We start from the raw sequence: 19,054 nt of genomic DNA, 5'->3' as shown, positions 1-19,054 counted from the left end.
TTTGTGGGAAGAGGTAGTAGGAGGGAGAAATTTAGAAGCCTTGGTTAACACTGATAGTAAAACATAATGACCGCCATCAAATCGAGCACTGGTGTAAGTAGCAAGAGATTAAAAATAGATATTGCAGCAATAAGGGAAACCATTGAATCCGGGGAAATAAAGGTGAGATGGATAAAAGGAAAGGAGCAAGTGGCTGATGTATTAACTAAAGCAGGAGTTTCAGGGGAATGTATTAGAAACTATGTAGAGGGTAAGAGTTGGAGGATGAAGGAAAGTTAGAAGGGACTAGGTTAGGAAACAGTCGGAGGGGAGGGAGAAAGAGATAAGTGTGATTATATATTGTATAATTGTTATTAGTATTTTATGCATAGTTGAAATATGGTGGGTGTCCTATATATGGACAGCATATGGTTGATTCTAGAAGGTGTCTGTTGATGTATTTAAGTTGCGTTGTGACGTCATAGGCTGTGACGTCATAGACAAGATGGCAGCGGCGTCAGGGGGATGTAAACAATAACACGGTGCAGTAGAAAGCATGTGCTGGTGTTGTGTGGTTGGTAGGGGAGAGCTCTCTGTTGGTAGGAGTTTTTGTGGGTCGTAAGTCTTGTTGTGCTGCTGTTCTAAGGTGTTGGATTTTCTGGAGTATACTGGAGTTGGAGAAAGCATACAGGTGGGTAGATTATTCATTTGTGTAAATAAAAGGGGTTAGGCTAGGCTAATATTCAAAGTTTGATGCAGTCAGACCCCAGCATTCAAAATTCTGTGAACAGTTAAGTTCTTAAATGCCAGGGAGGAACCTATACCTCTGATGTCATGCGCTTCTGCATGCACAGAATTGGTGACAGAACTTGACGATGAGGAGTAGGTTTGCCTAATACCATGTGTAGTTGAACAAAAGGGTATTCTAGAACACCTTTATCTTGGCCTGGCTTGTGTCAACATAAAAGTCTATGACACTAAGCTCTAGGTGACAAGTTCTTTAGATAACAACAAAGTGCTCTAACGAGTCAAAGCAGAAACTTTAGAAGTTTTGCTGATAACAAACTCCACACCCTAAGGAACGGAAAAGGAGGCAAATCTGTCATTGTGAACTAAGGGAATCTGAGGCTTAGCCACAAATTCTTGGGCAAATTTGAAAGCTATTGGCCCCAACCCCTTGTGAGTTTACGTCGTAATCCTGACACTGGAGCTCTCCAACTCTTCCAAGGAGGCCAAGGTCAGGAGGAAAACCGTTTCCAAAATCAGTTTCCTTTACGACAATTGACACATGGGCTCGAATGGAGCTTACGTGAGACTACTCAGTGTCTAGGTAAGATCCCATGTAGGTCTGAGTTTCCTACGTGAACAAGACTGCTCAAAGCTCAGGTGAGCTGAACCCCCAGTCAGTTCAGTGTATGTTTGCCTCACTCCAAGTATAAGTCTGTCCTATTGTTAAGACCGAAGATTTGTTCTGCATGTGAAGAAATTACAAATTTTTTAATAAATTTGTATTTGTCATAGCTAACAAACCTGAGGTCTTAACGTTGATTGCCCACCTCCTCGTTGGATGAGTGGTTAACATGCTTGCCTACCGTTTTTAGTAGTCCGAAGTTCGTTTCCCCGCTCTGCCAACGTGGAATCAGAGAAATTCATTCTCAATATAATGTGGTTTGGAACCCACAATAAGCTGTAGGTCCCGTTGCTAGGTAACCAATTGGTCCCACATAAACATATCTAATCCTTCGGGCCAGCCCTAGGAGAACTGTTAATCAGCTCAGTGGTCTGGTTAAACTAAGATATACTTAGTATTTATTTAGCCACCTCTCTCATATCTTGGGTTGGAGGACTGATGTGTCACGAGGTTCCAAGCCTGGTCGGTGACCAGCCTCTACCTCATATACACATGAGTTGCCAGATGCCACAGATTCCTTGCATTACAATCTTTTATTGTTTTTACCTGGTTTCCAGCTGGTGCTGGAAGATTGTCCTATTGTTAAGGTCACGGTTTCTTAGCTATGGAGATTACAAATTGATTAAAAAATTTGTCATGTTTTATCTGCTGAATGAATTTTTCTTTTATCTTTAATACTTTTGGAGATGTTAGCATTTAAATAGCGTTAGGGCCTGGCTGGGCCACCAGAAATGAGCCTGTTTCCAGTAATTGATTTCACTTTGCTCATAATAAAGGCCTCAAGACAAGAGGCCTCTGTCTATTGTCTACAGTGACTGCCTCAGTTTTCCTTTCATCCTTCTCACACATGTGGCATGTACCAATGTTGGGCATCCCAGGGTTTTACTCAGAAATTTTTTTTTTCAAGTCCATTTTTTTATCATGAATATTTTCTCGGGATGAGAAAGCTAAGTACATACTGTACACTACATAGTTTTAAGACCTACTGAAAAGTTTTAGTTCCTTAAAATTTTAAAGGGTAGGTTTATATTTGTTAAAAGTGAGAGCCAGTAGGTCTCCAACAAGGTGAGAAGTCAAGATTAGATTATTAAGCTATGCTACAAGAGCTGTGCTGTTTTTTTCCTGTTCAACAAAATATAATTAGCAATACAGTGGCCCCCCCGTATTCGCGGGGGATGCGTACCAGACCCCCCCGCGAATAGTTAGAATCCGCGAATGTTTGGCACCCCTATAAAAACGCTAAAAACAGCCTATTTTGTTAGTTAAAACTTAAGAAAAGCCACTAAAAATTTTCATACTTGGTTTTTATAATAGTTTTATCACAAAAAGTGCATTTTATGATGAAATTGATAACAAAAACCAGGAATTTATGGATATTTCTCATAGAAAATACCGCGAATGCGCAGATTTTCCGCGAATAATGCAGGGAAAGGTTCCCGAGAGAAATCCGCGAATGTGTGAGTCCGCGAATCCGGAGACCGCGAATACGGGGGGTCCACTGTAATGCAAATAATGTTAGACAATATTGCTATTGAGACTCATTAGTCAAGGACTTTTTTAATACTCATAGAAAATCTGAGGTTATTGATAGGGGAAATCAGGTTAGCCTAACTTCTTTGTTACAAAATATAGACACGATAGTAGTACCCAATCATACTTGGCTTACAAGTCTTGGTGTTTAATAAAGGCCAGATTTTCCTTTATGGTACAGTGAATTTTGTGACAGAAAGTTCTCCAGTTATCCTTAATATCGGAGGTCTTTTCAAGTGTTGAAGGAAATATAGTACGTTCATGAGGATCTACTTCTAACATGTATCACTCCACTGACAGTTACATCATCAAAAATATTGAAAAAATTGTCATGATGTTTGTCTTTTTCCTATAGGAATATAAAAGATACATTTTTTGTAATAGTGAGCTTTGTCAAACCAATTAAAATCTTAGATACTGATTCTATATATATTTGGTACAATATTTCCAATATGTAATTAATAATCTTAATTAGTATGTACCAACAAACATAACCTATAAACTTTGCCTGGTGCTTAGGAATGGATCAGGTAAACAATGTTATAAAAAAGCATTTTTGAGAAAATACTTCAAAAGGTCATGTTATTGTAATAACTATGAATAAATATTTTTAAAAATTACTACTGATATTTTGGATGGATGACCCACTTATCATGAAACCTAACAGCATACTAAGGACGCATAATTGTGACCATGTCAGCGTTTTAATTTGAAGTGTTTGATGCCTACAGTGATTATAGGTAGCTAACACCAGGTAGTTTTTAATAAACAATTGTTCCTTTTATCAGTAATGGGTTGGTATTACACAGGACCCAAAGATCACCTGTGCTCAATCCACTTTTTGCTGGTCCTATGCAGGTTTCAGTAGGAGTATGGAAAATGAAGTTTTTAATATGATAAAACAAAGTTTAATGTATACTTACCTGGCAGGTATATATATAGCTATACTCTGTTCCACCTGGCAGAAAATTTTCAAAACTCGCGGCAATCGCTAGTAACCTATTAGTAGTTTCAGGCAAACCACCACCCCGTTACCGTGGCGCTCGCGCTAGGAAACCGTTCCCAATTGGGCCAGATTTTCTCTGAACCCTGTCCTGAGGGGAGGCGGTGGGAATTAAATTATATATACCTGCCAGGTAAGTATACATTAAACTTTGTTTTATCATAAAAACTTCATTTTAATGTATGACACTTACCTGGCAGGTATATATATAGCTGATTGACACATTTGGAGGTGGGTCAAGGACAGCAACATTCTTAGAGTATAAAATATTATTAAAAATATTTATTAAAAATTAAAACTCCAGGTTCCTTACCTGCTAAGGTAGCTGACTTCATAGGTCCTGCCTCTAAGCCTGCTTAAACCTTAGTAGCTCTCAACAAGGAAGTGTCCTGTATGTTTTGAAGAAGCTAAGACTGGAACTGACAACTGGACGTGACCAATGTGTTGACAGATCCTTACAGCCCTCTTATGCCACGGCATTCAAGCTAGTAACAAATCATTTACCTGAACTACACACACACCATCACCAGATAATACTAACACGACTGAGAAAAGTACCGCACCCTTTTCTCAGACGACCAAAAAAAAAACACAAACACCATCACCTAATAAAAACAACTAGCTTACAAGAAGGTTATGGGGTAGTAACTCCTTTTGACCCAATACTGTACCCTAGGACACGTATGGACCTAGCGTCTGACAATTATCGAAGGTTGTCTGAACGTCCCTAAGATAATGAGACGCAAATATTGAATTAGTTCTCCAATATGTTGATTCAATAATTTCCTTGAGGGCTAAATTCTTTTTAAACGCTAATGAAGTCGCCACTGCCCTGACTTCATGAGCCTTCACCTTTAAAATACCAAAGCTCTGCTCTTCACACAACATATGAGCCTCTTTAATTAACTCTCTCATGAAGAAGGCTAGAGCGTTCTTCGTCATGGGTCTAGTGGGGTCTTTAACTGAACACCACAGAGCATCAGACCTCCCTCTGATACTCTTGTTCTTTCTATATAACATCTCAAAACGCTCTCACTGGGCAGAGAACTCTTTCTTGCTCGTTACCGACCAATTCAGCTAGACCCAAAAACTTCAAAAGGATCTTGGCCAAGGATTAGCTGGATCCTCATTCTTGGCCAAGAAACCTTCTTGGAATGCACACACTGCATTGCCGTGTCTCCATCCCACCTTCTTCGATATGGCCTGAAGCTCACTAACTCTTTTAGCAGTTTGCTAATGCTACTAAAAGATAGTCTTCTTAGCAAGATCTCTCAGAGAGGATTCCTCTAACGGTTCGAATTTGCTAGAAGTTAAATACTTCAAGACCCACATGTCCAGGTTCCACGCAGGTGGCCTGCCTTCTGATTGTTTCTTCGTCCAACGACCTAATCAGATCTCTCAGATCTAAGTTATTCGAGATGTCTAGATCCCTGTGTCTAAACACTGAGGTTAGCATACTCTCATAACCTTTAATTGTCGAAACTGACAAGTGTAAATCCTTCCTCAAGTAAAGAAGGAAATCTCTTTGTTCTGGCTGTCGCAAACAGATCCACTACCGGACGGCCCCACAACTTCCACAGGCTCTGGCAAACCTCCATGTGCAACGTCCACTCCGTCGAGAGAAGTTGCTCTCTCCTGCTCAACAGGTCCGCACCCCACGTTCTTTTCTCCTTGTATAAACCTGGTGAGTATCACGACCTTTTCCTCTTCTGCCCAAAGCAGAATTTCTTTTGCCAGAGAAAAGGGGTGTAAAGGGGAAAAGAATGAGTTCCCCCTTGCTTCCGAATATATGCCAGAGCCGTGGTGTTGTCCGAGTTGACCTGCACTGTCTTGTTTCGAATCAACTCTCTGAAGTGCTTCAAAGCCAAGAAAATTGCCAACAGTTCCTTCCTGTTTATGTGCCACTTTGTTTCGTCCTTGTTCCAAAGTTCCCGACACCTCTTGAGGGCCTAATGTCGCTCCCCAACCCAAACCCGCGTCCGACGCGTCGGAAAACAAGACGAGGTCTGGGTTCTTCTGCTGAAGCGACATCCCTCTGCTAACCTGCCTGGAGTTAGCCACCACTTTAATTCCTCCTTTACTTCGGTCGGAATTAGGAACTGGAAGGAATCCGGTTGCGATTTTCTTGGCCATGAATCCTTCAGGAAAAACTGAAGAGGTCTCATGTGGCAGTCTTCCTAAAGAAATGTAACCTCTCTAGTGAAGAGAGTGTGCCCAGTAGACTCATCCACTCTCTTGCAGAGCATCGGTCTTTCTTTAGAAAATCCTGCACCTTCTGACTGCATTGGGCTTGCCCTTTCGGGGACGGAAAAAGCCCGAAAAGTCACTGCCGATATCTGAATCCCAAATAAACTATCTGTTGGGGTTGGGCTCCAATGGGACTTTCCCATATTGCACTACCAGACCTAGGTCTTTTGCTAAGTCCAATGTTTTGACTTACGTCCTCCAGACATTGAATTCTCGACTGGGATCTTATCAACCAGTCGTCCAGATACAAAGATACTCTGATCCCTCTTAAATGTAGCCATCTCGCCACATTGGACTCATCCTCGTGAATACTTGAGGGGCTGTGCAAAGGCCGAAGGCATAGGGCCTTGAACTGAAAGACCCTGTCCTGATCACAAACCTTAGATACTTCCTGCTTCCTGGATGAATCGGAATAGAAAGTATGCGTCTTGTAAGTCCAGAGTCGCCATCCAGTCCCCTGGACGTACCGCTGCCAGTACTGAATCGTTCGTCTCCATAGTGAACTTGGTCTTTTCTACGAAAAGATTCAGTTGACTTACGTCCAGGCACTGGCCTCCAACCTCCCGAGGACTTTGCAACCAGGAACAGACGGTTGTAAAATCCCGGAGATTCGTGATCCACAGGTTCTATTGCTCCTTTTCTCTAGCATGGAAGCTACTTGCTCCCACAGAGCCGCTTTCTTCTCTAAATCGTTGTAATTTGCGAGGGCTCTCGGAGATGTGCTGAAGAGGGGGTCTTTTCACGAAAGGAATCTTGTATCCTTCCCGAGCTACGTTGACAGCCCAGGGATCTGCCTTCATTTGTTGCCAGACTTCCCAAAAACCTTGAAGTCTGGCTCCCACTGTCGTCTGGAGGACCGAATTCTCATTCTTTAGAGGGGTTCTTGGCTCCTCTTTTCGCTGGTACTCTCTTACCCTAAGGCGGGTCGAGCGAATGTTCTTCCCTCGAAAGGCTGTTGCGACGGTCTAGTCTCCTTTGGCGTCTTCTTCACCAACTTGGTTGGTAAGAACTTCTTCACCGAAGAAGAAAGAAGATTCTTGAGTAGCTTTCTGCGAAAGGGATAGAGCTATATCCCTAATCACCTCTGAAGGAAACAGCTGTTTCGAAAGGGGGAGAGAAGAACAGTAAACTCCGATTTCTGAGAGTTAGAAACTCCTTTGATGCGAACGAACACAAGAGCGATCTCTTCTTAAGCACTCCTGCCGTGAATAACGAAGCCAGCTCATTCGTTCCGTCTCTAAGAAGCCTTATCCATGCAGGACATAATGCTCTTAGCTGTTTTCTAAGTCCTGCGAATCCTCTTCTCCTATGGAATTCGCTAGCGCTCCCAAAGACCAATCCAAGAAATTAAAGACTTCGAAAGTCCTAAAAATCCCTTTAAATAGATGGTCAAATTCCGAGGACGTCCACCAGACCTTGGCCGACTGTAACGCCTGTCTGCGTGAGCTGTCCACTATACTGGAGAAGTCCCCCTGGGAGGAGGCAGGTACTCCCAGGCCTAGACTTTGGTTTCTCCAGTAGCGTACATACTCCATATTTAGAAGCTAACTTAGCTGGAGGAAAAAACAAAAGAGTATTTTCCCGCTTCTTTCTTGTCCTTCATCCAGTCATTCACCCGTTGAAGGGCCTTCTTTGGCCGAAATTGACATCGTCATTTTCAGGAAGGAGGACTTCTTTGGAGTCCTAGTCTTGGAAAAACTGTGATAAGGGGGATAACGGAGCTGTCGGTTTAAATTCCCCCTCAAAAACAGCAATAAGACGTGAAGTCAGAACCTTATAATCTGAAGAAGGTTCTGTATTCTTCTCTTCAATTACTTCCAACTCTTCTTCTGCTGAAGAAATATCTTGCAAGTCGTCGTCGTATTGACGCTTCGTTGACGGACTAGCGTCCTGCCCGCCTGCGTCCTGCGGCTAGCGAGGCATCGGCGTCTGCCGCCTCTCGATGTCTTGCCGCCTGGCGTCCTGCGGCTACCGATGCGTCTGCGTCCTGCCGCCTGCGTCCTGCGTCCATCGTAGACACGCCTGCTTCCTGCCGCCTGCGTCCTGCGTCCACCATTGGTTCCGCGTCCTGACGTTTGCGTCCTGCTTCTTCCGACACTATTTTCCTCCTAGCGCCAGTGCGCCCTGCGTCCTCGGCGAACGCGTCCTTGTCTTCCCTTCTCAAAGACTTAATGGGAAGGAAATCGTCCTTACGCCTCGAAGATGCTTGTTCAGGAGCATCCCAAGACTTCACCAACACTGCCAACTTGGACTGCATTTCCCGAAGAAATGCTTCGTACCATCCTCCTGAATGGTAGACGACGAAGGATGAGGATTACGAGCTGGACTGCGACCTAAAGGAGAGCGATCTTGTACTCTACCCGACGGAGAAATACGAGGGGAGGATCCATAAGAAGATGGAGGCGATTCTCCCAAGGCAATACCATGCCGAGACGGACGTATATCGCCAGTGCGATTTGCGTCCTCTCTAGTACGAAAAATCCTTTTCCTCTTGATCGGGTACTGCTCCCCCGTCTTCCGAGGATGACAACACCTCAGGACTACTCCAAGCCTCACTATCTTGCACCTGTCTCTCGAGAGCAGTTGATGTCCTGAACGTCCTCTTGAGTGGGCGAGACACCACTGCATACCGACGTTTCTCGCTCGGAAGTCGAACCTTCCGAGGACGCACACTTCCCAGTTACGCCTTTTCTGCGGCGAACTGCAACAGCCTGGGAACTTGCAACAGGACTGTTCGAAGGGACGCCTGACCGTGTCAAAACCTCTCTCGCCTCCCTTCGACTGTCGACATGCCTTCTCCCTTGGGTCTGGGAGCTTGACAGAGGTCTAGGTCTAGGAGCACGAGAGAGACGATCAGACGCCCCCTCCACTACACTTTCACTGACATCGAAAGCACTAACTTTGTCTGTAAGTCGCTGTATCTGGTCGCCCATGGACGCAAGGGCAGCGAACACTTTCACAATATTTGTATCGTTCGTCTCCTCCGATACAGCAGCGGGCGCAGGAGATACCTGGGGAGAAGGAACTACCAATTCTACATTAGAAGGAGCTGGAGAGGAAATACAATCACTCCTTTTATTCTCGAAAAGGAAATTTTGACTTCTCACTACGAGAAACAGATCTCCTTACACATCTTTCTCCAGTCTCTCAACGTATTTCATAAAGACCTTCCATTCCTTCTCTGATAAATTCTCACATTCAATGCATCTATTCTCCCAACCCCAAGTACACACAGTCTCCCTACATTTCTTACAAACGGTATGAGGGTCGACCGAAGCTTTCGGCAGTCTTACCTTACACCCCTCTTTTACACACACTCTAAACATACTTCCAGAGTCAGACATCTTAAAGAACAATCCAAAGCGAATGCCAAGCTAACGTTTCCAAGTACAATACCAAAATCCAAGATCAGTCAAGCACAACGAGAATGAAAATTCTAGCAGGGAACCACCAACAATGTTTGCCGTTCGGCTGGCAGAGAAAATCTGGCCCAATTGGAACGGTTCCTACGCGAGCGCCACGGTAACGGGTGGTGGTTGCCTGAACTACTAATAGGTTACTAGCGATTGCCGCGAGTTTTGAAAATTTCTGCCAGGTGGAACAGAGAATATAGCTATATATATACCTGCCAGGTAAGTGTCATACATTAAAAGGAGACATCCTTCCAGCAGAACTCCAGCAGTGTGTTTTCATTCCTCTCTATGCAAATTCATGTTTAAGCAAATACTCAAACGGAGAAGTCTTTCCTGTGGAGAAAAATCATTAATACTCAACAGAAGTAGACACAGCAACTGAAATTTTGCTTTTTGAATTCAGAAGATCCAGGGACACAGTCTAATGCTTTCCATACAAGAGATATTGAAAGGGACCCTGATATGGTCAACCAAACCCCATCTGAATTTTCTGTACCTCCAGGGGGTATAGTGATTTATCCGGGACTTCTATCCTGTTAGGCAGTGGTTGTAACCGCTGCCTTGGCTCAATCAGTTCATGCAGGCTTCTCTAGGAGGGAAATCCTACTTGCTGTACTACTTTCAGAATTCTGGGGAAAAATCAAGGACATCGTTGCTAATATGATAAATTTTCTAGAAACAACGTATTTTTCATAGCTACAAACCTGAGGTCTTAACAATATGATAATTTCTAGCGCCTAGCTGGATCCGGTTAAATCGCAGATGAAAGCAAGGAATCTTGTGAGATCTGGCAACGCATGCGTATATTGGGCGAAGAGTGGCCAAGGACCACGCATCTACGCCACTGTGTCAGTCTTTCCCAATTCAGGATGTCTTAGCAGACAGAGGGGCTGCTAGAGGTGGGCAGTACAATGTTAAGACCTCAGGTTTGTAGCTATGAAAAATACAAATTGTCTTAGAAAACTTGTCATTTGTTCATATGCAAACAAACCTTCGGTCTTAACAATAGGATAGACTTATACTTGGAGGAAGGTACAAAACATCCTAAACCAGCTGGGGGCCTACCCACCAGTCCAGTTCCAGAAGAAATAACTTCCAGGGAGGGACTGAAGCCCGTGAGAAGCTAGATAAATTGATATCTAACCACCAAGACACTGAGCAATGTACAATGATATATGGGAGAATCATTGCATAGGGAATCATAAAGAAACTTTGACTGTCCAATAGCAAGCCAGGGTTTGTTACCACTCCCAACTCCCCCTTGCCAAGGAGCGGAGCATATGCTACCGAATAGAGGGTTGGATATATGTATATCCTTACTCACCTGTATCAGACCAGGTCCAACGAAGGACGTGTCCATTCCTTAGCCCACCTGAAGGAAGAAGGAGAGGTACAAGAGAAAGAAGGATACCAGCCAACCCACTCATTCTCTCATCCACACAATCATCTTGGGTAAGATAAAAAAAAAAAAAAAAAAGTGCCCTGTTAAGGGCAATGATGAGTTACACAGCCTGTTGGGCAGCCACCACAAGACCCAGGGAAAACGTGTCCACAGATCTGTGGGCAACATCCATAAGATAAAAAGAGGTGAACGTGGACTGGCGTAACCAAGTACCAGCGCTCAGCACTCTATGTACAGCCAAGTTCTTTTTGAAAGCCAGATAGGGACCAATACCCCTAACGTCATGCGCTGTAGCCTGCACAGATGTGGCGGCGGAATCATCAAGAGTCAAGTATGCCTGTCTGATGGCTTCCCATATCCAAAAAGAGATAGTATTCTTTGACACCTCTTTCTTTGTACATCCTGTGCTAACAAAAAGTCTGCAGCAGCCTGGCCTAAGGTGCCGTGTCCTTTTAAGATAGCAATGCACAGCCCAGACAGGACACAACAAAAGCTCTTGAGCATCACCACCCACAAAGTTATTCAGAGATGGAATGGAAAAGGTAGTGAACCTATCATTGTACACAGAGGGATTTTGGATCTTGGCCACGAATTCCTGTCAGATGAGTGACGCAAAGGCTCATTTGGACCCTTAGTGAAGCTTCTCAGAACCAAGGAAACATCCCACGTCGGAGTCTTGAGCTCCCTAACAGAACTCGATTGCTCAAACCCCTTAACTAGCAAGGAAAGTTCCCAGGACAAAGAGATGTAAATTCCTCTAAGGCGTAACACTAAACTCAGGGCTGCCCTGTAGCCTCTAATGGCAGAAACGGACAAACATTTCTCATCTCTGAGGAAGGTTAAAAAGTCTGCTATGCCCTGAACAGAGGTTGCGAGTGGAGAAAAACCCTGTTTATGACACCAATAACCATAGATCACCCATTTGCCTTGGTAAACTGCAGAGGTCGACCTTCTGAGACTGCTGGACATATGTCCTGCTGTTCTCTGAGAAAAGCCTCCAACTGTGAAGAGACAGGGATTCTACTGATTGGTGGAACCTTTCTGCATGCGGCTGAATCCCTGACAACAACAGATCTGGAAACCATTCCTCCTGAGGCCACAGAGGGGCGACCAGTCATCCTGAGACCCAGCAAACTCATCAGCCTCTTCAGAACTGGACGGATCAAACAAAACAGAGGGAAAGCATACACCTCCAGGTTGTCCCAGGGATATTGGAACACGTCTTCTGCTAATGCTAAAGGATCTGGAGCCACTGAACAGAATATCTCCAGTTTCCTGTTGAACCGAGTCACAAAAAGGTCCAGCATGGGTCTCCCCCAAACCTGGAAGAGCTTGTCTGCTACTACCTAATGAAGGGACCACTCTGTGCCTAGGATCTGATCCTGATGACTGAATTTGTCTGTGACCACGTTCCGTTTGCCTGGGATATACCTGGCTGAGAGCTCTGCCGAATAGCTGACTGCCCACTGGTGAACCTTGACGGTCAAGGCATGAAGTTGACATAAAACCAGGCCTCCCTGCTTGTTCACATACATGACCACCGTGTTGTCCAACATGAGAACAACAGAATGACCATCTAGTACTTTCTCCCGAAATTCCTTCAGACCCAGGAAGGCTGCCTTCAACTCCAAGACGTTGATGTGCTGCTGTTTGTCCTCCAAACTCCAAATGCCTGAGGCAATGAAGCCCCCTAAATGAGCCCCCCAACCTGTGAGGGAGGCGTCTGAAAACAGAAGGAAGTCTGGTGGGAGAGAATGCAGAGGGACACCCTTCAAAAGACTTCGGTCTTCCAACCACCAATGAAGGTCTTCTCTCACTTCCAGAGACAAAACCACCTTTAACAGGGGTGAATCCCCTGCAGGAAACCAGAATTCCCCCAGTCTCCATTGTAGAGACCAAAGATGAAGATGCCCCTGAGGGACCAGTTTCTCCAAGGAAGACAAAACTCCCAGAAGAACCAGCCACTGATGAGCTAACTGATGTGGTTCCAAAAGGAAGTCGCGCTCCACCACTCGCAACTTCTCCAACCTCTGATCTGACAGGAAAACTCTTGCAACCACCATACCGATGACCATGCCCAGGTAGAGAATCCTTTGACAGGGTACGAGGCAAGAAATGAGGCATGCAGCACTAACAGAAGGAAGAAAAGAATGCTGATCGATAGGGTGTTGGAAGAGGCTGAGAGCAACAGCAGACGGGGAAATGAGGGCCGAGTTCCATGGTATAAATAAAATCAGGAAGGGATACCAGGCCAGACAAGGAATGGTGCTCAGTAGAAATGGTGATCTTTTAGTAGATAGAGAGGAAATTGAAGAGAGAAGGGAAAAAAATTTTAGAACCTTGTTAGATAGAATAGCACCTCTCGAACAGCCTGAGGAGAATGAAGAAATTATATTAGGATATAATAGACTGAAGAGACACAGTGACACTTTAGTAGGGGATTACCAAGCAGACCAAATATTTACTGTAAGGCAGATCCTAAAAAAATACTGGGAATATGATGAAGAGTCCTGGCATGCCTTTATAGATTTTAAACAGGCATATGACAGTATCCGTGAGGCATTGTGGAGGATACTGAGAGAATTCAGAATACCAGAGAAGCTTATACGCCTAATAAATATGTGTTACAAAAATATGAGAGGCAGAGTACGGATTGGAGGAGAAGTAACAGATCCTTTAGGAGTTGACAGCGGTTTAAAGCAGGTATGCGCACTGTCTACAATCCTTTTTAACCTAGTGCTGGAATGGGTCATGAAACAAACACCACAGGGTAATAGAGGCTATGTGTGATAGATTAGCTTATGCCGATGATATTGACTTTTGTGGTGAAGACATCCAGGAAATTGATAGAAAAATAAGCATTTTTAGAGAAGTTGCAAATCAAGTTGGCCGGGAAATAAATGAGGCAAAAACCAAAATCTTGAAAGTTTCAAGGCAAGAGAGGATACTCGGTAACATCAGGTGTGGAAACATGGAGTTGGAAGCTGTCGAGAATTTCAAATACCTTGGATCAACAGTTACAGCTGAAAATAGAGTAGAGGAAGCGGTAAAACTAAGAATAGCAGCAGCAGCCAGATGTAGTTGGGCTTCAGCCAAGTTCTAAATGGCAATATCTTATCAAGGAGAACAAAGGTGAAGGCCTATACAACCATTATTGGACCCGTGTTAACGTATGGTTGTGAAACCTAGAGGCTGACAAAGGATCGGAACAAAGGTTTGACATGTTTGAGAACAGAATCTTGAGAAGGATATGTGGACCGGTCTTTGATGCGGAGATGGGGCAATGGAGAAGAAGGCATAATAATGAACTGAGGGAAATGACAGAAGTACCCCTGACAATAAGCACAATTATGACTCAAAGACAGGTGGGCAGGGCATGTGGCCAGGGCTCATGAGGATAGACTGATAAACCAATTACTAGAGGACAAACCAGAGGGCAGACGACCTCCAGGAAGACCCCTGTCTGATGACCAATGTAGGGGCTCGAATGAAGCTCGAGTGAGACTTCTCAGGAGAAGAGAAAGATCCCGTGCAAGGGACTTGAGTCCTTTTGCTGAACAGGACTGTTCAAAACTCCTGAACAACAAGAAGATTTCCCAGGATGAAGAGATGTCCACACCTCTCAGGTGCAAAACCAACCCCAAGGCCACTCTGTAGCCTCTGACAGCTTAAACAGAAAGATCTCTCTCAACCCTGAGGAAGATCAGGAAATCCACTATCAGCTGAACAGGAAATCAGTGTGGAGAGAAACCCTGCTAATGACACCAATCACAGTAGACTGCCCATTTCTCCTGGTAAACAGCTGACAAAGATTTCCTGAGATAGCCGAACATCTGGCCTGCAGCCTTTCGAGAAAAACCTTTCACTCAGAGGAGATACCGGTCCAGCCGTGAAGAGACAGAGACTACTGATTGGTGAAACCTTTACACATGAGGTTGGGAGAGGAGCTGTCGTCATGAAGTTACATTGGGAATTGACTAGTAGGAGCCCTCCAATGTTTATATTTGCACTTTTATGCGGCACTCTGAAAAGTCAAAGAATGTTTGTCACAGGGTTCTCATAAGACTTTTGACCACAACAGCAACAATTGTTCTGGAACAATTTGGAAACCTTTTGATGGCAACTTCCAGCAAGTGGTAAAGGTTATACATATTACTCAAGAGGTGGATCTAGGTGTAAAATTCTGCTGAGGCTGTCACCTCTGAGATTCTTCTCATAGGGTCCTAAATTGCTGTGTTGCTATAAATAAAGGCAGCCTTTCCCCTTCAGAAGGGAGCTGTAGCGTTGCCCATTCCACAATGGAGTTTTCTGAAACTGGGATGACCAAGGCAAATGGTTTCAATTCTGCCATTGTCTCTGGTCATTTAATCACTACAAAATTATGAAAATCTGTCTTTACAAGATTAATAATTTTGAAAATTAAGGGACAGAAGGCTGGGACTCCTTGGTGAGCAACTTTGGTCCTGGTAAAGGGTGTCTTCTATAGCTTCAATCTTATAGACAGGTAAGAGAACTGTTTCTATTGGCGGTCTTTCACAAATACAGCTTCGATCATAGTTTTTCTCTCATTAATTAGACATTTACTATAAGGGGAGAAAATACGCACTGATGCGTCTAACCAAGGATTATCAGTATCATCATGGATGAGTATTGGAGCCCCTATCATGTTTTGATTTGAAGTTTTGTATTCAGAATTGACCAATTAGTGGTTTCCAGTTGGAATTCCAACACTAGACCTTATTTGGGCAGCATTTGCACCCCCTCTCACTTTTGCATTGCAGGATGCAGCACTTTTACACTTAGGAGTGTACTGGACTAACTTAAATTCATTTTTGAAATCATGCATTCATACATTGCCATTCTGTGGCAATGACATTTTCTGATGTTATTCATAATTTCCTTATGGAATTGATCAAATGCTGCAAGCTGTGTATCCCATTTGGGGAAGTTTGCATATTTTAACTGAGTTTCAACACCAAAATTTTTTTTTGATTGCTACTCTGTTAAGCACTGCTATTTACAAGAGTATCTCCAGGTGCTTCCACAATCAGAATCATGATTAGACTGCTCTGATGGTCAAAGCCACAATAAGAATTGATTCAGTTTTCAGGGCCCGAATAACCCAAATGATCAAGAGATGCAAGCAATCCAGCATTGGTGAACAGAGCAGTTCCAGTGACTTCCAGCAACACACCTTTGAGAAACTCAACAATAGACATTCTAGTAGCCACAGCCCCAAAGAATCAAGACCCAAACCACTCAAACAGCTTGTAGCATAACAAGAGTCACTCCAAGTACCATGAATATAGAGGCTCCAATTCTGGATTTACAACTACATCCTCTCTAGTGACTCGAGCCATAACAATGACTTCCTAGCTTTTATCATCACACTGCTCTGTTGACTATAGCAGCAGCTAGTCCCATCACCCAACCCCTTGACAGTTTAAGAAATATTGGTTACTTTTCTTCATGATCACAAGCAAAGTTTTACTGCAGTCTGCTTTCTCTTCCTCGACTTCTCCTTAGGCAATTGAGCAAGGAGAGGTAGTTCTCCATCGCTGAGTTGATCACAATTTGTCCTACACAGAAATTCATAATGAAGCCAATTACATGGGTTCTTTGATCAGAACCACACCACAACCTAAACCACTCTAGTTGTCAAGATAGTGTTTACTAGCTGGTCTTTTGAAGGAGCCACATAAAGACAACTCTTTACACTAAGTTATATATCAATTTTGTATCCCTAAAGTAACTTTTAAAAATTAGTTTTCAGTGGATAGAGGACAACACTTGAACCACAAACATCTCTTAAGTCTTTCTTCCTTGTCTTGGGAAGATCACTTTTCAGAGCAGGCTCCAAGTATACATAAATGTTATGGGGAGTTGAGAAATTGCCCTCCTCCACAAGAGAACAGCATCCTACTACTTTTCCTTTTACCCTAGAAATAAAAAACTGGGTAAGTTACTTACACATATGGAATTCCAACTAAATCTAGCATTTTCTTGGAAGCAATAACTTCAGGTAGGTCCTTGTATTTATCACTCAAGTAGACTATCTTTTTAATTCCAGCTTGAATGATAATTTTTGCACACTCATTGCAAGGAAATAATGCAACATATATGGTGCATCCATACACATCACCACAGTTCTTGTTCATGACAGCATTTACTTCAGCATGGCACACTGAAAGAAAAGTTACACCGTTAAAAATATACACTGATTAAATACTGGATGCAAGTAAAAATGATAAATCTCTGACAGAATTAATGACTCTTATAGCATCCATGTCCTTAATTATCACTTTAAATGTAACTGTCCTATAAATATACAAATATCTTTTAAAGAGTGATTTTTTCTATGGCAGACCTGTAATATCAATATTGAAATTAACTACTGCCAAATAAGAACTATGTGCAGCATGGTTTACAAAAAGCTGCTGTATACAACAAAGTTTAAGTAAATAAATATAGAACCGGAGCTTTCAGCTTTCACTAAAGTCCTCGTCAGTTGCACTAAGCAAATTGCAGAGTTACAAAGAAATAAAAATTAGAAATAAAAAAATTGTTAAAAGAGCAATTAAAATGGAAACTGTCGGTATGGAGTCTTTCTTGAGTATCATCATTTATTAAAGGCATCTTCTTGTTTTTGTATAAGTAATCAAGTTGTTTGCAGGGCAAACGAGCAATTTCTTGTAAAATATATAATGGTATATTGGCTGTCAGGCATATTAAGTGGTCTGTAATAATGTCTTCAGAGGTGAAGGCCTTGTTTCCTTAAAAAGTATCCAACTGTCTGACAAGTGCTCCTTCTACCATTTTTCTTTTTTCGGTGTTATACATCTTGCAGATAATCTTTTCCTTGTCAAACAAAATTTGATGGTCCAAATCAAGACAGTGGTTGGCTACAGTACTGTACTGACACTGGTCCTACATGCATTTCTGGGCTTGACCTGTGTCGGCCTGTGAAATGGTTCCTTTGATACTATTTCTGAAGAATAAATATTGCTATTCATCCTAGAGAAAAAAGAAACAATATAATGCCAAGATAAATGGCTCGCTCACTTCTTATAGAAGTGTCGGTATAGTAAGGAGCGAGTGGAATCACTACCAGAGGTCCCTTGCCATTTAGCTTCTTCCTTCGACAAAACCCCGAACTAACGGAGGCAGCCGTGCTACAGCTCCCGGTTCTACTTACTACCGTGAGCGCCTCCGACGCCTGAGACGTCATTCCTTTCGATAGCGCGCGTTACACCAAACGTTAAATTTTTTCGGTGCTGTGTTTCGCTCTATTTGGATTATTTGGATTTATTTTCAAGATGTCTTCAACTTCTGCTTCTAAGTTAAGTACTGTTTGGGGTTACTGATCTCATTTTATGATGATCTTCGTGTTTTATACATATTCGGAGCCTTATCGGCCGGTATGCCCCTCGACCGCATGGCGGTACGGGTTATCTCTTTCGGTCTTCCATACCGTTAGAGATTTCCCTTTTTCTCAGTACTTTAGATATGGTTACTTATACATAGTCTCTATATCTTTATGCAGTTAGTTTTTTTAGTTAGGCCTCCACGGGGCACGCTCCGACGCACGTTCGGACTTTAGTCTAGCTACGCCTTACATTGTTAGGAGTTTTATCAGTCACGATGAGAGTCATATCATCTTAATTATTCTGATGTTCTCTCTTTCCTTCTCTAGTTCCTGATTACCTTAATAATATTATAGTACTAGGTTGGCTAACATACACCATGCTTCGGTATGGCGATTAGCTTCCCTGTTATAATTTTATTTTTACCGTTAAGTTAGGCTTTCATACCCCAATTGTCGATTGGTGATTAGCCTGCCCCCCGCCCGTTTTCTTGAACTAGAGGTTAAATTAGGCTAACATACCCCTTTCTTCGGATCGGCGATTAACCTAATTTTCTGTTTGCTTAGCTTCGTGTTCCCCGTGTTAGTCTAGCTTAAGATATCGCTTTAATTTTATTTGATTGATTATTATAAATAATCCTATTTATATCAGTGATATTGATGTTGTTCCGACGGTTCTTCCCCACCTCGTATCTTTCACCTGGCT

General features: G+C 43.0%; 1 protein-coding gene across 3 annotated transcripts in view; it reads right to left on the bottom strand.

Moving 5' to 3' along the window:
* Positions 1-19,054, bottom strand: part of LOC135200195 (uncharacterized) — a 252,982-nt gene that overhangs the window by 11,900 nt on the left and 222,028 nt on the right. For all 3 annotated transcript variants that reach the window (XM_064228628.1, XM_064228629.1, XM_064228627.1), the window contains exon 8: positions 16,956-17,169. In XM_064228628.1, coding sequence (XP_064084698.1) covers positions 16,956-17,169 — 214 coding nt within the window. The remainder of the gene's footprint in view (positions 1-16,955; positions 17,170-19,054) is intronic.

This window comes from Macrobrachium nipponense, chromosome 26, assembly GCF_015104395.2.
Source record: "Macrobrachium nipponense isolate FS-2020 chromosome 26, ASM1510439v2, whole genome shotgun sequence".
Lineage (NCBI taxonomy): Eukaryota > Metazoa > Arthropoda > Malacostraca > Decapoda > Palaemonidae > Macrobrachium > Macrobrachium nipponense.
The sequence above is the reverse complement of the archived record's forward strand: the minus strand, read 5'-3'. Positions and strand labels throughout refer to the sequence as shown.